The sequence below is a fragment of the Cladophialophora yegresii genome, assembly GCF_000585515.1.
Source record: "Cladophialophora yegresii CBS 114405 chromosome Unknown aczIN-supercont1.3, whole genome shotgun sequence".
Lineage (NCBI taxonomy): Eukaryota > Fungi > Ascomycota > Eurotiomycetes > Chaetothyriales > Herpotrichiellaceae > Cladophialophora > Cladophialophora yegresii.
Genome location: NW_006913047.1, coordinates 3,320,380 through 3,341,392, shown reverse-complemented (window position 1 = coordinate 3,341,392; position 21,013 = coordinate 3,320,380). Strand labels below are relative to the sequence as shown.

At 54.4% G+C, this 21,013-nt stretch overlaps 11 protein-coding genes across 11 annotated transcripts; 4 read left to right on the top strand and 7 right to left on the bottom strand.

The window, feature by feature from the left end:
• Nucleotides 1–678: 678 nt before the first annotated feature.
• Nucleotides 679–2,056, bottom strand: A1O7_04959 (uncharacterized protein; the record flags this gene model as incomplete). Its single annotated transcript, XM_007758969.1, has 2 exons — nt 679–1,865; nt 1,954–2,056. The coding sequence occupies 2 exons, from the start codon at nt 2,054–2,056 to the stop codon at nt 679–681; spliced, it is 1,290 nt and encodes a 429-aa protein (XP_007757159.1).
• A 1,412-nt stretch (nt 2,057–3,468) lies between these two features.
• A1O7_04958 (acetoacetate-CoA ligase) lies at nt 3,469–5,651 on the bottom strand (the record flags this gene model as incomplete). Its single annotated transcript, XM_007758968.1, has 2 exons — nt 3,469–3,636; nt 3,708–5,651. The coding sequence occupies 2 exons, from the start codon at nt 5,649–5,651 to the stop codon at nt 3,469–3,471; spliced, it is 2,112 nt and encodes a 703-aa protein (XP_007757158.1).
• A 1,054-nt stretch (nt 5,652–6,705) lies between these two features.
• A1O7_04957 (uncharacterized protein) lies at nt 6,706–7,374 on the bottom strand (the record flags this gene model as incomplete). Its single annotated transcript, XM_007758967.1, has 1 exon — nt 6,706–7,374. The coding sequence occupies one exon, from the start codon at nt 7,372–7,374 to the stop codon at nt 6,706–6,708; it is 669 nt and encodes a 222-aa protein (XP_007757157.1).
• A 409-nt stretch (nt 7,375–7,783) lies between these two features.
• A1O7_04956 (uncharacterized protein) lies at nt 7,784–8,260 on the bottom strand (the record flags this gene model as incomplete). Its single annotated transcript, XM_007758966.1, has 2 exons — nt 7,784–7,912; nt 7,964–8,260. 2 exons carry the CDS (start codon nt 8,258–8,260, stop codon nt 7,784–7,786), a joined length of 426 nt encoding a protein of 141 aa, XP_007757156.1.
• Nucleotides 8,261–8,779: 519 nt separating this feature from the next.
• A1O7_04955 (uncharacterized protein) lies at nt 8,780–10,071 on the top strand (the record flags this gene model as incomplete). Its single annotated transcript, XM_007758965.1, has 2 exons — nt 8,780–8,857; nt 8,908–10,071. 2 exons carry the CDS (start codon nt 8,780–8,782, stop codon nt 10,069–10,071), a joined length of 1,242 nt encoding a protein of 413 aa, XP_007757155.1.
• A 440-nt stretch (nt 10,072–10,511) lies between these two features.
• Nucleotides 10,512–12,041, top strand: A1O7_04954 (uncharacterized protein; the record flags this gene model as incomplete). Its single annotated transcript, XM_007758964.1, has 1 exon — nt 10,512–12,041. The coding sequence occupies one exon, from the start codon at nt 10,512–10,514 to the stop codon at nt 12,039–12,041; it is 1,530 nt and encodes a 509-aa protein (XP_007757154.1).
• A 1,147-nt stretch (nt 12,042–13,188) lies between these two features.
• On the bottom strand, nt 13,189–15,212 carry A1O7_04953 (uncharacterized protein; the record flags this gene model as incomplete). The annotated part of the gene is made up of 2 exons (XM_007758963.1): nt 13,189–14,815; nt 14,935–15,212. The coding sequence occupies 2 exons, from the start codon at nt 15,210–15,212 to the stop codon at nt 13,189–13,191; spliced, it is 1,905 nt and encodes a 634-aa protein (XP_007757153.1).
• A 681-nt stretch (nt 15,213–15,893) lies between these two features.
• On the top strand, nt 15,894–16,895 carry A1O7_04952 (uncharacterized protein; the record flags this gene model as incomplete). Its single annotated transcript, XM_007758962.1, has 1 exon — nt 15,894–16,895. The coding sequence occupies one exon, from the start codon at nt 15,894–15,896 to the stop codon at nt 16,893–16,895; it is 1,002 nt and encodes a 333-aa protein (XP_007757152.1).
• Nucleotides 16,896–17,086: 191 nt separating this feature from the next.
• Nucleotides 17,087–18,197, bottom strand: A1O7_04951 (alcohol dehydrogenase; the record flags this gene model as incomplete). The annotated part of the gene is made up of 5 exons (XM_007758961.1): nt 17,087–17,119; nt 17,179–17,265; nt 17,322–17,401; nt 17,460–17,951; nt 18,014–18,197. 5 exons carry the CDS (start codon nt 18,195–18,197, stop codon nt 17,087–17,089), a joined length of 876 nt encoding a protein of 291 aa, XP_007757151.1.
• Nucleotides 18,198–18,882: 685 nt separating this feature from the next.
• Nucleotides 18,883–19,536, top strand: A1O7_04950 (uncharacterized protein; the record flags this gene model as incomplete). The annotated part of the gene is made up of 2 exons (XM_007758960.1): nt 18,883–19,061; nt 19,131–19,536. The coding sequence occupies 2 exons, from the start codon at nt 18,883–18,885 to the stop codon at nt 19,534–19,536; spliced, it is 585 nt and encodes a 194-aa protein (XP_007757150.1).
• A 397-nt stretch (nt 19,537–19,933) lies between these two features.
• Nucleotides 19,934–20,771, bottom strand: A1O7_04949 (uncharacterized protein; the record flags this gene model as incomplete). Its single annotated transcript, XM_007758959.1, has 2 exons — nt 19,934–20,141; nt 20,206–20,771. 2 exons carry the CDS (start codon nt 20,769–20,771, stop codon nt 19,934–19,936), a joined length of 774 nt encoding a protein of 257 aa, XP_007757149.1.
• Nucleotides 20,772–21,013: the final 242 nt, after the last annotated feature.

The following is a 21,013-nucleotide window of genomic DNA, read 5'->3' as shown; positions in this document are numbered from 1 at the left end:
TCACATTCCGTGGCTGGTACTTTATCTCACATTCCGTGGCTGGTACTTTATCTCACATTCCGTGGCTGGTACTTTATCTCACATTCCGTGGCTGGAACTTTATCTCACATTCCGTGGCATCCTTAGCGTGACTTGCTGAGGACTGGGTGCTAACTGTCTGACAGCCGCATCCAGTGGAAAACAGAAGCAAAAACAGACCCCTCTCGCAGGCTCTGACGTCGTGACAAAAGCCTGGTCTGACCATTGAGGTCTTCTTTTCGGACTCGCGTCGATCGACAGTCGCTCCTTTAGTAGCTTGATCTCGAAATGGAGAAGGAAAAATAACTCCGCTCGTGAACATGACAATCATTTAGACCCGGACAAGTACATACGGAAAAGCAGAAAACAGATGTGACTGTGTAATCCCACGGGAGGGTCACTTCCCGAACTTCGAACCAAGACTCAACTGCTTGCGGTACGATGGTAATGCACCGCGGCATCGCAGTTTCGTCTTGAAAAAGTGACATGCGGTGCTTGTCAGCACGGTGAACTGACTAGGCACGTGGGTCGCCGGAGGTGGAGTCCACGAGACAGTGAGATTCAGGAGTGATGTCGGGATCGTTGTTACAGCCGGATGATGGTTGTAGCAGCCTTAGGCTGGCCTGGCAGTATGGATACGGACCGAGGACGGAAAGACGCTCATAGTTCCTGCAGGGCAAACGCGGTCTCATCTCCAATAGTTGAGCAGGGACTTCCGGGGAGATCAACTCTCTCATTCTCGTCCTTGGCGCTTGCACTCTCCCAGATCTCAATCTCGACGTCGCCATCGGCATCAGCCCGTGGCTGAGCATCGGAATAGGTGGGAGAAAGACCTGGCACGTTGGTCTTGCCAACAGCGACATTGTGGTTGAAGTCTGGTGTGGCAGAGCTGAGGATCTCGGCAAGGCTGGGTTCATCTAGGTGCTCAATGACCTCCGAAGCTGGTGACGATGATGCCTGAAACGTAAAGTCATGATGCCGTGTTGAGTCGTCACCTTCAACATCAGTTTCGGCTTCCTCGTCATCCTGTACAAGGACGACACTGGTCGCGTCAAGACCCTCAGGGTAGAATTTTGCAGGATTGAGGTCTCCAAGCGGGGTTCTAGCTTGGTCTTCTTCGTGCATTTTGACTTCCTTTTCCGTCACGGCAGCCGCCGCAGTCCGGGATCTAGTCACTGGCGCCGTAGGTAGCTCGTTGGGGTCAATGTTCTCCTTGCCTTTGTCTGCCGACGAGGAGTTTTTGTGCAGGCTCTTGCTTTCATCGTCACTGATATCAAGTCCAGTAGTACTCTGGGTCATTGTCCACTCGTTCATGCGGTAGTCTTGTGTCTCCTCGGACTCTTCGTAGATATCGAAGAACCATGACTTTGGCCTGCTGGTCTCAATTGTGGCATTTCGGGCTCTGCGGGAGGAGGGACGAGCCTTTTTCGTGCCAGTCAAGGCTGCGGATAGTGACAGCGATGGTGATTGTGTGGAGGCAAACGCAGGTGGATTGAATCGTTTGCGTGGTTGTAGATGGCCGGAATTTCGCATACGGGTTGGTGAACGGCCTGCTGCAGGGGCTGAGGCAGGTGCAGTAGAGGGCTTCACATACGTGTTCAGTCGTGGAGTCGATACAGCAGTCGTACCCAGACGAGGTTTGCTTGATTGAAAAGCACCGGGCATCACATTCAAGGAATAATGGTGGGATTTGGAGGCGGAGACGTCGTCCTCGAAGGCCGATCGCTTGCGCTTGCTCAGAGAATCCAAAATATTCGGATCAATGTTCTCGCCATCAGAACCTCCTTCGACATCGGGAGAGGGAGCTCGTCGCTTCAACGAAGTCGGTCCGGAACTGGGCGCGATAGCTGAAGGCGGAGTGTTAGTTAACGTGTCTTTCTCCCCACAGACGCGCAGCAGTCCAATTCCGAAGCAATAGAGAAGAAGAACACGTACAGTTCTGGCGGTTCTTCAAGTTCTGCAAGCTTCGAAGCTTCGAGTCATTCAGGATGCCAAAAGGCTGGCGAGCCGGAGTGGACAGGGGAGCCAGAGTGGCCATTTCGACTGTCTTCGTTGAGAGTAGGACTTCTAAGATGTCCCCAGCTGTTGTCACCCGCCACCTAGTGGCGTAGGTGTTCGCTGACTGAAGTAAAGGACCGGACTGTGTATTGCAGGACGCGAGGCAACTATGCAAGTCGATGGCCTGAGATTGGGAGCTTCAAAGCTGTCAGCTCTATTGGTCCAGCACCTATATCATGCATGCAAGTTCTTGCAACGAGCTCTGAGAGGGAGAGAGGATGTTAGTAGCTGGGCGAAGGCAGAGAGTATATGGAGCTTACCAGCTGATATGACCGAGCTGGCGCAGCAAGGCACAACCGTTCTAGACGCGGGGTCGGCGTGAACGCGAGATCCCTGATTGAGGAACGAGGCTTGACTCGAAAAGAAGACAATCTTGTCGATTGAGTAAGATGGCAAGGTTAGTGGTGGAAGCTACTGCAGGTCGGCAAGCAGAAGTCGACGTCAAGCACGCGTCCTGAGGCAGCGATTGGGTTGCCTGGGCAGGTCGAGGGCGGAATGGGTGAAGTGAAGATTGTGAAGACAGGGAAGACGTGAGACGCAAGGACGCGTCAGTGGAGCAGTGAGAGACGCGACGAGATCGAGCTGTCACGGACATCAAGGGATAATTACGGAGTACATAGTTTGGGGTCGACCTCCATTAAGGAATGCGACGATGCAGTTCGAAGAGAAGTATCTCCGTTCAGGATTGAATTGAACATCGATTACTTTGCCCAGCTCTTGCACCCAATCTCTCTGGCGATGAGGGACAGCTGGATTCGACTTTGGTGTGGTGGCCCTCAGCCTCAGCTTCGGCTCCGGTCAACACGCGCTTGCCGCTGACCGACTCGGCGGCCCGGACGGTTTCACCGCGCTTTCCGCAATGCCGTTGAACTCCAATCGACGCCAGGCAGGAGTGACGTGATGATGCCGTCTCATTTATCGTTGCTGCTTGACTGCGGACGATGCTGCATCACGATACTGAGGTGCAGATTGTCTCGCCTCATCACGGTGGCGGGAGTAAATTATCTAACAATTGAACATTTCTCGTCGACAAGCGCTTCAACTTCCAACAGGCTCGCAACAGGAGAAACATCAAATCGCGAGCGAGACCATGACGGCCCCGCCATACTTAGACTCTCTCCTCAAAGAGCAAAGATGAGGTGGCTACCACGTCGAGCGCGACCTCAAAGCACGTCATTATTGGCCATGGTCACCCTTGGTCTCCCATCACACCTTGAGGCGAGACGTGCAAGATCGGCTCGCCTACGAGAATCATCGGTAAGGGAAGAACCATTCAGTCCTTGAGGGAAGACATTTGGCTGGATCGCGAAACCCTCCCTCGCCCCTTCTGCTCAAAAACAGCGCTCTATGTCTAGGTCTTCTTAGGGTCACCACCGAGCATCTGCAACCGCACTACAGTTTCGCCTTTTGTTCAGCCAGGTCCACCAGATTCTCGTCCTTTGCGAACTGATAATAGTAGTCTAAGCTCCCGGGATTGAGCAGAGTCCCCGAAGGTTTGATGACTTTGCCGGAAACGATCTGTTTCACGGGTAGCTCGACCTTCTTCAAGTTGACAGTGGTCTGCATATCAAGCGGGTCAGCATAACTTCCCACGTATCATGCCTAGCATAGGAAATGGGTGAAAGACTTACCGGTATCTCCTTCGTCTCAAACACAAACTTCGGCACATGCCTGGGGCTCGTGGCCTTTCTGATGGCCTCCTTTACCTCCCTCACAAGCTGCGGCGTAAATTGATGTCCTGGCTTCATAAGCAAGAACAAAATCACCCTCTCGTCCTGATCCTGCGGTCTTCTCTGTCCCACACAAATACTATCACTGATCCGGTCCGCAAACTTGGCCTCGATGATGCTGTATATCTCGGCAGATCCGAATCGCACACCACTGGGATTCAAGACACCGTCCGCTCGGCCAAGGAAAAATACCTGCTTGGTGACTGGATGAATCATGATGAAGTCGCCATGCGTCCAAACATTGTCAAACCGTGCGAAATAGCTGTCAAAGTACCTTTGCGGACCATTCGCACCCAAGAATGTGAGTGGCATCGTGGGGAACGCTTGGTACGCGACCAACTCTCCCGGAACGCCCTCCTCGACCTCAACAGCCTTGTATCGATCCTCGACCGTCTGATCGTACACCTTGACGGGCACACCGAGCGACAGACATTGGCATCCACCCACATAGAGCGGCAGGATGGGGTTGCCCGTCCCAAAGCAGGCTGCAAGATCCGTCCCGCCCGAGATGTTGTCGAGCTGTACGGAAGGAGGAAATCCTTCATCGTAAACCCACTCGAATAACTGATCTGACAGTACCATCCCCGTGCTGCTGATCACCTTCAACCCGCTCAAATCAGCCACGTTCTTCGGAATCACGCCGCCTGACTGCAACGTCTGTAAGTACCGCGGACTGATGCCCAGATGCGTGACCTTCTCTTGCCCGACCAGTTTGATCAGATTCGTCAGATTCGGCACAAAGGGTGATCCATCATAGATGACCATTCGACAACCCGTGATCAGAGCCTGCACACTGGCCAGGTACATGATCCAACCCGTGGTGGTGTACTGCAATTGACTCGACTCAGCATTAATGCGCCGATGAAGCCGGTACTCCTTGTGGCCTGACACGACGACGCCTCCAATGGCGTGCACGATACATTTCGGCTGCCCGGTGGTGCCACTCGAGTAGACCACCAAGAAGGGATCTGAAAAGTCGGTATCTTCAAATACCAGCTCATCGGTCTTGGCCTTGGAAATGAACTCGTCCCACGTCCTCGCCCTCGGGACGGCACTGATATCTGCCGGCTGGCCTTTAAACCTCACCTGGCTCACGATGCCCTGAAACTCCTCCACACTGTCCATGCCGGCCATGATGTCCTTCATCTTGCCCCTCAGATCGATCTTCTTGCCATTATACACGGCCCAATCGTCCATAAATAGCCACGTGGGCTTGATCTGCGTAAGTCGATCCAAGATGCCCTTGACACCCATATCCGTCGAACTGGAGCTGAACAGCGCCCCGAGCGTCGTCGTCGCAAGGAACACGACGAGCGTATCCAAGCACGTACTCGCCACCAAGGCCACGCGGTCGCCCTTCTTGACACCCCACGCTCTCATCGCATTACTCAACCGTCCCACCCTCTGCCGCAGCTCCCTCCAAGTGACATGCCTGATGGGCTCGAGAAACGCCCCCTCCCGCACCTCCGTGACAGCGATCTTATCGTCCGCCTTTGCGGCATCCACGATCGGTTTCCCCGTGGCCAAATCTCCTGAGAAAAGAATGTTTTCTGCAAAATTCATCCGCACCCCTGTGAACCACCGCGGGATACTGTCCATCCGGGCGGACTCGTCGACGACCACGTCCGGCACATCCCCACGGTACACGATGGGGAAGTAATCGAAGACGAAGCGCCAGAAGGTCGACCGCTGCGTCACCGAGAAGTTGTACAAGGCGTCGTAGTTGGCGAAGGTCCGTCCCAGGCGCTTTTCCAGGCTGATCTTGAACTTCCACATGTCGGTCGTCTCTTTGTGGGGATGTTCCCATAATTTGCGCGGGATGGGGTGCTGGTGCTGCTGTGCCATGGTGGATTGATTATCTTGGCGTCTTCGAAGACAATGATCCGAGTGAGAGTCGACGCTTTTCAAAGCTTTTTTCTCTGCGCTTTGCCAATCGCGCGACCAGTCTTCAGATCTGCAGAAGCGGACGGTGTGGTTTCAATCTCCAATGCCGCGTATCCAAGTACTGTGAGTAGCTCAAAGAGACAGACCGGTGCAGGAAGTCGCCGGCAGCTTCCGATGTCTATGTGTGTATGTATGCACGCGCGAAGTGTATACGACGTAGGGATGCCAAAAAATTAAGTAGACAAGTCAATAAGTCGGTACAGGTGGCCACGAGTATCAAAATGCAGACACGGATTTAGGCGGGATGGAGTGGGTAGATAGTAATACTCGTATGGAGTACCCCAAGATCCCGGTGTGGGAAGGCTCGAGGAACTCCAGGCTAGCCTTTCTGGCTCAGAGCCTCGGTAAATCAAGTCCGTGGAGCAAGAGGTCCCGCAATGTCTAGGAAGCAGGGACGGAAGAGGAGGCTTGTCCCACAAACGCGTAGGGCAGCCAACATGTTTTAGCAGGGAGATACCGAAGCGGCAGTGATACTGTAACAGGTATGTGTGCTATGCTGTGATGGAATTCGACACTTAATGCATGCCGTGGAACCGCACTTCTCGCCGTGCGAAGGGCGGAAATGGAGCAGGTGAGAATGGCTACGCAAAGAGGTGGGAAAGTATCGCAAGGCCTGCTTCCGCTGCCTACCCCAGAGCAACCTGTCGCGTCCGAAAGTTGCAATTCTGTTACCCATCGGTTATGCTGGCGACGACTATCCGGCCTGGATTGTCCGTCGGAATCCGGCCACGGCACTCAGCATGCTTTACCGGTCAATGCCGGTTTTGTCTGACCGACAAAGAGGGCCGGCGTGTTGATAGATGGCAAGCTGCATTGCTAACCTTAGCAAGAAGGGAGCAATGTAGCTTCTTCACTAAGGATACCTCCTACATCCTCCAACCGACCGAGTCGCGACCCTGCGCTTCCCCTGAGGTCATCGGCGTGCTCCCACGATGCCGTCGACTCTCATTCTCGTTCAGCCCAGAACTTTCCGCTGCTTGCCTCCCGATGCCCGCTTTCGGTCTGACCGAAGCTCCTCAACCAGCTTTGCGGGGTCTTGATAATCTGTACTAGTATCACGGTGATCAGTTGATTGCGATGGGACTGGTAGAAAGGAAGCAGACGCGACCATCGTTGGGGTCACGGGGTTCGGTGCTGGCTGTTGCTTGAGGTGGTTCCCATCGCAACCTGTCACAGAGCGCACCGCCCACCTCTTCAATTCAGCCATGGTGATGGGCATCATGATAGACGAGCTTTTTCTGCTTTTGCTCATTTTCATCTTCTTTTGATGTGCGTACAGCTTCTGCTCACGGCCGGCGAAAGCAGCAACAGCCATTAAATTTGCTGTGCGCTGTTCGATAATGTCGTCCTCCTCGTCCGCAAGCGTGGATATGGATCCACTCTGTACTTGCTCAATCCATTCAATGTCGGCGGCGGCCTTCTTCTGGATGAGCTTCCGATTGCGCCGCCGTTTGCAACACTTGACTGCAAGGCATCCGATCAAGACTGAGACCATAGCGAGACCGGTGATCCCACCCATAACAATGAGGAAGAGCCAAATAGTGGGCTCCTGGCCATCATGAGGTATAAGGATGAGACGCGCTTGCAGGAGCTTTCGTGCTTGGTGGCAGGATATAGGAGGCATGACGATGCGGAAGCAGTTCGAAACTTGTAGTGATAAGGGGAGTGCTAGTCAAGAATGAAGTGCTCACTGGGAGTATCAAACCCAAAACACGTTCAGCAATGCCGCTTAAGAAAGGCGATAGAAGAATATGGTTGAAGGGCCAAGAAGGATCCAAGTTGGGATGATGAACGGACGGTGCTGAAGTCATTCACAGTCAAGAGCTGGTTGTCTTGCTCCTCAAGACCTCAATGCACCTATCATCGCTCTTGACATTTCTGACTTTTGTCTGAATCGGTATCGCGCCAGTTGCGGTCCTCAACTTCGAGAATATATACATCGCCGCTCGAGTAATCGACGGCGGATTCCCTGCATCCATCGCATGGCAAATTTTGGTGTCTCTTAAATGTATTCTTGACTGAAGCGAATCTCTCTATTCCAACGAAGCGGCGTCTTCCACCCCGGAATTCAGGGTGCTGTTTCTTCTCCTCCTTTCGATGGGATCCTCTCTTCTCTCGACGCCTGGACCGACGGAGCGAGATGATCGGTGCCTAGGCCATATCTATTCAGAGGACAATTAGTTACATCACTGCATGAAGCGGATTGATCTTACATTTATCGAATTCCAGCCTAACCGGAAAGCGAATTCGTGCGCCAGAAGCTCACCAAAACCCAGCATCATGCCATTGACAAAAGGCAGTATAAGATTTATGGCAGCTCCTCTTAATATTGACCATACCGTCGGAGGCTGATAAATTATGACCGGCCGCGAGCCATTGTTGTCTGATGACTGGGGCGGTGAAGAGGACGGAGGAGAGAGGGACGAGTAGGCTTCGGAGTCGGAAGGAATGGTCAATTGAGATCCCGAGAGGTCTTGAGGAGGCGAAGGCGACTGATCTGAACGAGACATGGTGTAAGGAGAGTGAGGGTGTTGAGAGCGGGCTAGTAGTGAAATAATGGGAGTAATCACGAAGACCTCAATCCGGTATTCATTCTTCCTCAAAGGAATGGGACGAAATGAGAGTGATGCGTCTACAAAACTTCTCCCGCGGCTGGAGAGGATAGCTTGGAACTTGGCAGTATTGGATCTCTCCCGCCTAGAAGTGATGATTTGAAGCTTTGAGTGAATGCGATTGTCTCAAAAGATGTCCAGGCACGAGATTCACCTTTTGGCAAATCAGAATTGCTGGAGCCCGCCAAAGCTACCGCCAAATTAGGCACCGCCTAACTCGATGGTGAAAGTCAACTGATGTGACGTACTTTCGTGACTGCCTCACTCACGCTTCTAGTGGCCTCTCTTCTGCTGCTCAGTTCGTCTTCACTTGCACTATTTGCTCAGTCTTGCAGCATCTTGCTTGCACTTGTCCTCTTCCGAAACCCCTCTCTACCGTTCTTCGCACCTGTCATCCTCATCCCAAATCCGCCCACCATGGCCAATCCTGATCCCGCAGAACAAAATGCTCTCGTTCAGCAGTTCAGTCAAATCACGGGAACCGCTCCCCGACAGGTCAGGGTCAATTGCGCCACTACTCTGGCAATCTGCTGACTGCGCTACAGGCTCAGCAATTTATGTCTGCTAGCGACTGGGACTTGGAAACTGCGGTCGCTAATTACTACGCTGCTCAAGAAGACCACGCCGAAGACAATCAAGACGATTCAGACTATGTCGACGAAGATTATCCGGAATCATCGAATCCAGCTCAAGCGCAGCCCGCCCGCTCTGCTCATGGCGCCGGTCGAAGACTAGGAGATGTTCCCTCGGATTCCCAGCTAGCCCCTTCGGTTCCTACATCAAGCTCGAGTTCGTCCCGACCCAGAAATCACCCTAGCACACAGAAAAAGTTTGCCACCCTGGGTGACGTCTCTGCGGGTAATGGGAATGGCGACGACTCGGAAGACGATGATAAACAAGATCTTTTCGCTGGTGGGGAGAAGTCAGGGTTGGCAGTGCAAAACCCCGACGACCTGAGGAAGAGAATCCTGGAGAAAGCTCAAAAGCGAGGTCCTGTTCCCAAGGATGATGCGCCGAAAAAATCACACTTCACTGGTTCGGCTCGCACCCTTGGGGGCGACGACGCACCCTCACGCGAGATACCTGCTGCACCTCAACCGCGTGGCAGGACCGAGCGAGTTGAGCGTGTGTTGCACTTCTGGCAGGACGGCTTCAGCATCGATGACGGAGACTTGTTCAGATTTGACGATCCTAGGAACGCTGAGATCCTGAACTCGATTCGACAAGGACGCGCGCCACTCAATATCATGAATGTGCAGCCTGGTCAGGAAGTTGACGTGGAGATCAAACAACACGAGGAGAAATATGTTAAGCCCAAGCAGAAGTACAAGCCCTTTGGAGGATCTGGTCAGCGGCTAGGCAGCCCCACTCCTGGTGTGCCTTCAATGCCTGGAGCCTTCACGTCGGAGACTCCAGCGCCAGTGCCTGCGTCGACTGCGGCAGCTACACCTACGACCGAGGTCGACGAATCGAAGCCGACAGTCACATTGAGAATCAGCTTGGGCTCCGGTACGCGACTGACATCCCGCTTCAACACGGATCAGACTATTGGGGACGTCTACGACTTCGTTGGACGAGCCGAGCCCGGCGGCCGAGAGTTCGTGTTGCAAACCACCTTCCCGACCACCGATCTTACGGACAAGACGAAAGTGCTCGGCGAGATGGCAGATTTCAAGCGCGGAGGTGCTGTTGTCCAGCGATATATCTGAAAAGCAGGGGTCTGCACAATTTGGCGTACCGGGCGAAACTGAGCTCTAGGAGCTGTCAGAACTGGACCTGCAATGAATGAGGATTTTGCGGGTTTCGACATGAGATGATGAGCACGACCACGACAGAAGCTTGGTAGAACGCTTCCGCCATTAGAATAGAAACCAAAATTCGTGAAAAAGACGTACATCTACCATTGGGCCCTGCTTTCGTAGCCTCGCTCGCCAATGCGGGAAACGCGATTTTCGGCGCACCTTCCCTTTGCGCGACGATCGCGACTTTTGTCCAAGTCGAAGCTGTGACAGCATCTGAACGCGATGATATGAGAATCGTCGGACGCCCAGTATGTCGATGTCTACGGGGTTGAGGTTGAGCAGCCGAAGAGTGTACAGTGGTCAGACGAGGTTAGACGCCGGATCAAGAAATGCACGATACGTATGCCATGCGCTCCTGCAATACCTCCGAGGGAAAGAAAACTGACCCAGCACAGTTCTCACACCACACCTCGATATCCCGGTTGGCGCGGAGACCAGAGCTACATTCAAGTCGATTGAGCTCGATACAACAGACTCGGTCATTATCTTTATTTGGCTGGGGTTCCAGTAAGACGGCAGACGAATTGCCCAAAGTCCAATCTCCCACCACTTCACCCTCACAAGCAGTAGACGGCACTGCCACTCTACCCACCGTCGAGCCGATACGAACAGTCAAGGCTACTCGTTCCACAGCGGACAGCCCCGACACGGCTGGCAGTAGCAATGTCGAGTCAGATGCCCTCCAGAACCTTGAGAACTCGGTGCTGGAGACCCAGAACACGAATGCAGCCGCAGCCGCCAATGATACTGCGGACCTTGCTTCAATCCCGGAAGGTATTGGGTACCTGAAAGATGTCTGTGGTCTTGACTTCGGCTGGGGCCCAACGTCACTCATGCAGTTTCTTCTAGAACACATCCATATTACCGCGGGATTGTCCTGGTCCGCATCGATAATAGCAGTGGTCTTCCTGCTTCGAGCCGCTATCTACCCTTTCGCAGTTACCGCCTCCGACATGACGGCCAGGTTTCAGGAGATGAGTCCGATGATTAAACAGATACAGGCCAGGAGTCGGGAGGCGCTTAACAACAATGACCGTACAGCAGTTCTCGAGGCACAGATGCAAATGAGAGAGCTGAAGAAAGAAGGCAAATTCAGTTTCAACAAGATGTTCAGACCTTTATTGCTCCAGTTTCCCTTGGGGTATGGAGCATGGCATCTTCTAAGGTCATGCTCCAACGTACCTGTTCCAGCATTCGAAACAGAAAACTGGCTATGGCTAAGCAATCTGACCGTTGGAGACCCCTACTACGTCTTGCCCATAGTCACAGCCGCCATGACTTGGGTCAACGTCATGACTTCTGCTAAAACACAAAACGCAAATGCAGACATGCCGGGAATGGCGCTGATCCGGAATGTCTTTCCTGTGATTACTGGTGTCTTCATGCTGTTCCAGCCGGCTGCGGTACAGATCTATTTCCTCTGCAACGGCCTCTTCACTCAAATACAAGTCTCATCTTTGCAAAATCCGACATGGCGGAGGCTCCTCAAATTGCATCCTCTTCCCGGTCAAAGCCCGAAGACGGCAGGAATTCCTCCCTCTCGCATGAACATTTCTCCCCAAGTGATCAATACCACTGGCAGGGTCAAAACAAGTTCAGCTCCCGCTCCAGAACCAGCCTTTGCTTCAGCCCAACCCACAAATCGCAGCTTTATCGACAGAGGAGTGGACTCTCTAAAAGCCGCCAGTCAACAGACGTGGCAGAAGGCTATGGGTTCTACAAAGGAAAAGGCCGAACAAAAGGCCCAGGAACGGAAACGCCAAGCACAGAAAGATGCGGCAGCTCGCTACGAGGCTCAACGAAGACAGGACCTGGAAAATATCCGTGCTTACCGGAATGCTGCTCAGAGTGGCCACAGTGGCAGTCCGAAGCAATAGTCCGGCTGAGAAGCAGAGGCAACTTGACGCAAAATCGTACAAGCGCGCATTATCAAGCCTGCCACGGTGGACTCACCTGGACAACAAATATCTTGTTACTATTGTGCCTTCCGCCGGGCATTTAGCGAGTAGCCTGTACCAGGGAGGGCGGTTGAGTCCATCTCACCGAGGAGGATAAGACGCTGCCACATCTCGTACAGATGGGATATGATAAAGAGGTGGTCACGATATTTCGGATCGTGCGACACTTTGTACAGAATCCCAAGAGCGATCACCAGGACAAGCAGAATCCGATACGTCTCCCGTCTCCCACCTCACCATGCAAAATCACCCATGTTGCGTCCAGATGTAAAGAGTCGCACATGTAAAGTGGCGGTGTCGTCGTGGTGGTGGTGGCGGCGGCGGAGGGGCAGGCGGTGGTTCTTCACGATCCAACGAGTCAATGACTCTTGCTTACTATATGCACTTCCATGTACATTACATTACATTAAGCAAGTACCTGGTACTTGGGTATCGAAAATGTCTTGCCATGTAGTTTTGAGAACCATCACTGGCAATGAGCGTCTGTCGCTTCTTCTTAAGGGCGTTTTAAGTTCGATAGCATTCTCGTTCAAAATGAGTCTTCTCCCGTTCGTGGCCTGGTGAGAGGCGGAGTTGGTGAGTTAATGTATTGGTGAGGTTGGTGAGTTGATCGGACTCCTAACCTTTGCATTGCGTCCATCCTTCATCGTACCAGTGGGACTTGACTCGCCGAGAAACGGGTACCAGTGGCGCTAGAAAAGCAGTTTTTGCTGCTTGTTGTACTCCTATGTCCTTCGATGGGCCGCGAAGTGCTGCGAAGTGCTGTGGTACATATGCTGTGTACAGTACGGGTCGAGTCGAGAGCCGTGTCACACGGCTGGATAGACTTGGACTTGCTTGATACAGTGCTCAGAGTTGGACATACGGTTCCCCAGTCAGGAGATACAAGGAATTAAGTCGCCAGTTTCGCCAGATGAATACAGGACAGATCAACTGTACGCAGGACGCAGGATGGAGGGCCTAGTACCGATTTACCATGTCTGCCTGCGATGCCCTCAACGTAGTGAATGCAATGCAATGAATCAGGTCGTACGCATTCGACCGACCGGAGGACTTTCTTCCATATCTACTCCCTCGATGCAACAAGACCTCCACTCTTATTGTGACCATTCGCCAGCGCCTCACCCCTCCGGTCCAAATCCTCGCGATAGTACGGCCTTGGCACATTCTCATAATATGGCACGACGATCCAATCCCCATCGTCCGTCTTGCCGACCATGCCCTTGGTGACGTCCGTGACGGGCTCCCGGCTGACGAGGACATTCACCAGCCCCGGGCCGGGCCCTGCACCCACCATATCTCGCACCTTTGTCTCGACATCACCGAGGGACCCACTGGCGAGGACACCGCGATTGTTGAACCCCTGCGCCACGACATCATACCGACACGACTCGGACAGCTGGACGACGGGCCTCGCCCGTTCCGCCACGTCATACATCAGATCCTGGCCCGCGACGGACATGCCCCAGAAGTTGTTGTTGAACACGATCGTCAGCACGGGGAGCCCGTGGCGCGCGTACGTGTCGAGCTCCTGGATGTGGAACCCCGCGGAGCCGTCGCCGTGGATGTTGACCACGAGGCGATCCGGGCACGCGAGGGCCGCGCCCAAGGAATAACCCCACCCGTTGCCCAGGAAGCCGAGGTAGCCTGTCGAGACGATCGCGGTGGCGGGGCGGGCGAGCTCGAGGAGGGAGGACGCCCAGACGCCGCACTCGCCGCCGTCGATGACGATGATGGCGTCGTGAGGGAGGGAAGTCATGATCGCCTTCATCGCGTGGTAGGGGTGTAGACGGCCGTCGGGGCGCAGGGGGTCATCGGCGGCGTATTTCGACGGGAGTGTCTTGACGGTGTGGATGTCCGTGAGCCAGGCGTCGTGAGAAGCGAAAGGGATTGCGGGGGTGGCCGCAAGTTTCTCGCGCAGCGCGGCAATAAACTTCCCACAGTCCGCCACAATTCCCAAATCTACGGCGTGCGATTTGCCGATCTCCCCGCCGTCGAGGTCGACTTGGACGAGCGTGCATCCCGTGGCCGGAATCAGGGCGCCCGTGCGTCCGCCGAGGAGGAACCCCGTGCGTGCGCCCAGCAGGAGGATGAAGTCCGGCTGCTGCTTGCCGATGAAGGGCAGGTACGCGAGCAGGCTGGCGCTGCCGCCACGCAGGGGGCTGTCGAAGGGTAACGCCACACTGTACTTCTGCGAGTAGAAAACCGGCGTGTGCGTCGCCTGGGCGAGTCGGAGGAGGGGACTCTCTCGTGAGCTGCGGTCCGTCGTCCTCGCGGCGCCGGTTCCCGTGATGATGGCCGGCCTCTTCGCCGTGCTCCACAGCGAGATCAGGTGGCTTAAAGCGGCCGGGTCCGGACCCGGCGAGAGGGCAGTCTGTTTCATGACGCTCCCGAACGATAGGGCGCTCATCCTCGGCGGATGGAAGAGCACGTCGATGGGGAAATCGAGGACCACGGGGCCCGGGATGCCCGAGGCGGCCGTCTTGTACGCGTAGCTGACGAGCCGGGGGATCTCTTCCACGTTGGTCACGCGGTGGGCGAATTTGGTGATGGGTTTCGCGAGCACGACTTGGTCGTGGAAGCCCTGGAGGCAGTTCGTCTCGGCGTCGCGGAGGGGCGGCGACGAGGTTACCATCAGGATCGGCGAGCGGTCGGCAAACGCGGTGGCGAGGCCGGGGAGGGAGTTGCAGAATCTAAGCGCACGAGGTATTAGTCTTATCAACGCTTCGTCCTGCGGAGCGTAGCACGGCAGGTGGTATTCTTCATCTCTTTTACAGCGATGATGCTCGCGCCGTGAATGCGGACCACGTACCCGCTGTTGGCCGTGACAAAGCAACATCCCACCTTTCCCGACAACTTCGCGTAGGCTTCTGCCGCTTGCACGGCGGGTGCTTCATGTCGCGTGTCGACGAGTCTGATGCCCGCCAACTCGCAGCCGACGAGGAAGGCGTCGAGGTGGCCTCCGTGAAGACCGAACGAGACGTCGACGCCGAGTTGGGCCAGACTTTGGGCGACGAGGTCACCGCCTAGGAACTCGCGCTTCTGAGGCATCTTCCATTTCAGCTCGGAGTCGGTGTTGGTGTCGGCCATCTTGGGCTGGTAGCGGCGAGGTGAGCGTACACGTTAATTGACTAGTGAGCAGGAAAGGAAATCTGAGCCCGCTCTTTAAACAATGTTGTGCTTCGATTCTCCCGCGAAGAGCTTCTCACGACGCAGAAGCCATTAATCTCCCTTGTCGAGTCTCGGAGACGAAAGAAACGCTTGCTTACCTTCCCAGACATTCTTATGTAGCTGGGCACGACTCATCGTGTTGACCGGTTCGAGTCAACGACGTGAGCACCAATAGTGCCGGCATTGGAAGGAATGCTGCGGGGTCCGCACCTTGCATACACACACGGAGAGACTGACCCGTGCCTGGACCGACTGGTGATCTGCCCTGTTGCTGATCAGTGAGAGTGGCCATGGATCCGAGGTCGTCTCTAGCGTACGAGAGCCGCAGCATGCAATTTGGACCGAGGAGATCTCAATCATGCGGGGGTGTGGGTAATGTACAGTAACCACTATCCGACTAAGCGTTCAGGAAGCTGAGGGTCCGAAGCTCCAGGTGGCCAGCTGTTACAGTCTGGATGCTAGAAGTGCACCATCTGGCTGCTTCGTCGAATGTTGACTGACTGATTGAGTACAGACATGAGTACCAGTCGTCGATTCGAAGGGAACACTGGCGCCAAGCACCAGGTGGTAGGCACCGCAGGTGCCACAAAGCCTGCCATGATGCCACCACCAATCATCCTCTTCACCTACGACCTATCTGTCTTTGGGAGGAAGACGGAGTGGGTGCTGACTCTCAAAGGTCTAAAGTACTTCCGCTGCATCGTGCTCAACCGCCTTCCTCGCCCTGTGCTGCAACAACTGGGCATCCAGTACAGGCGAATCCCTATCCTGGCCATCGGCCGCGACATATACTGCGACACGAGACTCATCATTGACAAGCTCGAGGAACTGTTTCCCGACAACAGAATCAGCAGCACAACTCCCTTCGAGAAGGGTCTGGAGCACCTGTTCGAGAACTGGCTGATCGATGGAGGCCCGTTCTGGCGGACAGCAGGCCTCATCCCCCCCACGGCGGAGGTGGTGCAGGACAAGGAATGGCTGGCCGACCGGACGAATATGACGGGTCGCAAATTCGACGTTGAGACACTGAAACAGGGCAGGGCTGAATCCCTGGCACATGTGCGCATGTACTTCACCCAGATGGAGCACGAATTGTTGGCCGATGGCCGAGAATACATTTTGGCCACGAAGGAACCAACGGTGGCGGACATTCACGTCATCTGGACGTTCGACTGGGCTCTCCAGGACCAAGGGCACATGCTGGAGTGTCTGGAAAAGGAGGTCATCGGGGAAGACCAGTTCCCCAGGACGTTCGCATACGTCGACCGGTTCCGCAAGGCCATGGCGAGCAAGGAAGCGCAGAACGGTGTCGCCGAAGCGTTGTCCTCAGCGGACGCCATCCGACAAATTCTGGCTTCGGAGTTCTTCGAGAAGCAGGGCACGATCGACCCGAGAGATCCGCTGAAGCTAAGGAAGGGGCAAGTGGTCAAAATCTGGCCGGTCGAGTCCGGTTTCACGCACCATGACAGAGGTGAGTTGGTGTCGATCGGGGTGAAGGAGGTGGTCATTTCAAGTAGGCCGAACGTGGGCGAAGGGAGATTGAGGCTTCACTTCCCCCGGGTGAATTTTCGGATCAAGCCGGTGGAGGAGCCGAAGTTGTAGCACTGGAAGGCTGCTGTCAGAAACGACGAGAGAGATGGGGACCCGTGTGCAGGATCGGTAACGGATTAACCACGCGTTCTGTGCTGGTTTCACTGCGACGCAATCTCTGGCGACATTTAACTGTTGGCTTTTTGATATACAGCGAAATCCAGCTACATATTGATACACTATGTTTTCCGATGATTAAGACATCACCACGCTGTGTAACCGCCGTCGATGACGAGCTATAGACAGGCGTCAGTAAGATCTTGACATTCTGCGCGGTTCCGTCGCTAATACTCACATTACTACCAGTCATGAATGAACTCGCATCGCTCAAACAAAATAAAGCGGCACCTCTGTATTCTGCCGGTTCCGAAATCCGCCCAAGCTTGGGGACCATCGTAAGTCAAAATACCAGCAATAGGGGCACCGATCAGAGCTTACCATGTTCTCCTTTTCCCAAAGCGCCTTGAGATTAGGGTCGTCCTCGAAATTCTTCCTTACCATTGGTGTCAAGATGTTTCCTGAAATCAATGGTCAGAATATGCGCACCGGCGCAATCTTCCAGCGCCAGGCACTTACCTGGACACAGCGCATTGACCCGAATAGGCTTCCCGTTCACAATCTTTCCCCACTCCATCGCCAGAGATCTCGCTAGCTGGCAGACGGCGGCTTTTGAAGAATTGTAGACGGATGAGGTAAAGCCCTTGTTGGCGACCATGCCACTCATCGAGGCAACGAGTAAGATTGATCCGCTGCAGTTGTGCTTGATCATCTGCCGAGCACAGCTCGTGGCCGAGCAGAAAACACCCTTGTAGTTGATGTTCATCATCTCCTCGATCTTCTCCGGAGTGTAGTCCAGCGCGGGGGTCACGTTCTGAACACCAGCCGCGGCAATCAAGCCATCAAGGCGGCCATGGTTCGTGGCGATCTCCTCGATAACGCGGTCAAGGTTACCAGCTTCCCGCACATCGACTTTGTCGTACTTGAGCGAGCCCCCATACTTGGGACCTAGACGTTTCTGAACCGTGAAGAACTCCTTGTCCGGCTCCGGCAGTCGATCGAGGCAATATACTGGACGCGCAAGGAAGGTCAATGATGGATGGCTCCAAGGTGCGACTTGTGGTACAACCTACCTTGTCCTCCAGCTTCGATCAGGGCTTCTGCCAATACCAGGCCCAGACCACGCGCACCACCTGTCACGACAAAAACCTTGCCCTCGAGATCGAATTCACGAAAGCGGAATGGTGTCCGGTCAGGATCTGGAAGCTTCTCCTTGATGGACGGAGCCTCGGCGCCAGATTCTTTGACGGCCTCCATTGGGGTAGAATGCTGTTTACCACCGGCTGCGGACAGGCTACTCGAGAACGGCCGATTGTGCCGCTGTTGGTAGACCAGGGGTCTTAGAGAATGCCGAGAACTGCTGCAGTATCTTGCTATTGAACGCGCGCCGGATATGTAGTTACGCGACAAGATTGACTGAGCTCGTAAAGACAGAGGAGGCATGTGTGTATGTGCCAGACAGCGTGGTGCGGTACTTTGAACAGACCACGGGACGGTACTACCTTGGGGTGAGGATCAACCCGGATCAGCATCTCCCTGGCTTATATCGGAAAGCCCAGACCAAAAGGCTGAGGAGGTGTGGATGGGTTGACTGGCCACACCATCGTGATCACCGGCATAACGATGCATGTGACGTTAGACGACGGCAAAGGTGGTGAAGGCGGGGTCCAGCCACCACGTAAGCGCGATCGTGAATCTTAAAAGAAACTTGCAAGTACTCTGTTCGATTTGCTACCGACATGATACCTGCCTCCACCATTATCTCGGTACCATCGACGATGGCGAAAAGGTGGTTCCTGTTGACGTATGCGGCGATCAGCTTGCAGGGGACTGAAAGACGGATAAACAGTGGGTGAGAGAACACTGAGGCTCAATCGCTTAAGCGAGAAGCTTCGGTACCGATCACCAAGCGCCAATCGGGGGATTCGGCGGGTCTTTTGCTATGCCCGGACAGATTTCCGATCGATCATGCCAGGCACCAGAGACTCCTCACAGGCCAGAGAAGGCTGAATCCAGAGTATACTGCGAGGGCCACGCAGAGGCTCGAATATCTTTTGAACCGAGCGAGGTATATGGCGCCACCAGTTTCGACGTAGGGATTGATGTTATATGCCAGACCCGGTAAGTCTGACGACAAGTGAGAGGTCCAGCTTCCGATCAGACTTGCAATCCTTCTAGATAGATCAACAGACACCAGACAACAAGACATGTGGGAAAGAAGTGCCTTTTTCGAGATCTCATCGACGCCGACAACCTCCCCACCATTCTTGCTCTACAGCGCTGGAACGAGGAAGCGCATCCAACCCGAGATGTGTACGACGAGGGCGCTCTGCTGGCGCACGAGCTGGGGGCAGCTGGCATCGAGATCTATCGTGCGCATGGATATTGCGTCGACCTGTTCTTCTCACATGAGACTAACCTTCGCACCAACTCATATGGCGAACCGACGCTGCTCGAGTGGGCACAGCACCCTGTCGAAATCGTCCGAGCTATTAGGAAAACTGTGGGTCAGGATTTGCTTATGGATTTCCGCTTTTCTCAATGGGAAGGGATTGACTACGAGGGCAAGAACTCTTCCTCACCCGGGGCAGGGTGAAAGGCCTGCTTGAACAGCTAAGGGAGGCCACAAGCGACATTTCCACGCCTCAGCGCGGTACACTGATCGATCTGAATGGTCTGCAGATGAACAACCTCGGGTTTGCGGGCTGGACAGAACATCTGACTGGGGCTCCTGTGATCGCAGTTGGATCCGTAGGAACTGAGATCGACACATTGTGTCCACAAAGGAGATGATCCACAGTGATGTCGAGGGAGGAATGAAAGCGCTTAAAGCGAAAGTGACGGCCAGCGAGTTGAACATGGTCGCTGTGAGGCAAAGCATATGGACAGTTAAGAAGGTTCCGCTACGTGTAAAGCAATTGGAATAGCTGTTTGTTGAACATGTGGACAACTTCTACGGAGCGAACGCGGCTCTTTCCACTTGAAATCATATCTCAGCAAGCTATTCCGCCATCCACGGAGAAGACTGCTCCCGTTGTCCAACTCGCATCGTCACCAAGAGCAAAGCATATCGTCTTCGCCATCTCTTCCGGCGAGCCCAGTCTCTGGAGTGGCACGTTCTTGTAAGTATTAGTGACTGCTCGTTCCTCGGTTCCACCGTCCATCCGTATTCTATCCAGCATGGGAGTGGCGACTGGGCCTCTGAAAGAGGGAGTTGATGTCAGTGGTTATTCTTCAAGCCAGACCGAACAGTGGGATAACATACGGAGCAATTGCATTCACGCGAATTCCTCTTTCTCCAACCTCTTTGGCGGCTGTTCTTGTCAGACCGATTGCGGCATGCTTGCTGGTACTGTAGGCTGCGATGCCCGGTCGGCCCATGAGCCCTGCCATACTGGCGACATTCAAGATGGAGGCGCCCCGTTCCATCACCCTCAGCTGCGCTCGGACGCAATAGAACAATCCCGTCACATTGACGTGCTGAACAAAGTCCCAGTGGTCGTCTGTGATGTCGACAATGTTGTTGAAAACGCTCCCTCCTGGCTTGCCTTCCACTCCGGCGACATTGGCTGCTCCGTCAAGTCTGCCAAAGTGCTTCATGGTCTCCGCCGTCCAGTCGTCCACGCTCGCTGATTTGGACACGTCGACCACGGTTCCAATCACCTCAACGCCTCGAGCCCTGACCTTCTCAACCGTTTCGTTTAATGAGCTCTGGTTGATATCGCTTAACGCGAGCTTAGCTCCCCTGGCGGCACATTCTAGTGCAGTTGCTCGACCAATGCCGGACCCTGCACCTGTGACAGCAATGACTTTGCCCTGGAGATGAGCCATGCTCGCGGCGACGACTCCAAGAAGGGTACGATTGTCAAAATACGTGTGAATTAGAAGAATGATTGGAAACTGCAAAACTCGGACAGCTGTGACCCATATACAAGTACTAGTCGACTCTCGGCTCGGGATCTTAGCCGGTCAGGTGTCGATTCGGCTAAGACGGAACATGTAAAATGTATACCTAGGCTTTTAAGAAACATTGTGACAGAGGAAATCTCCGGCGGCCTTCTCAAGCCGGTGCT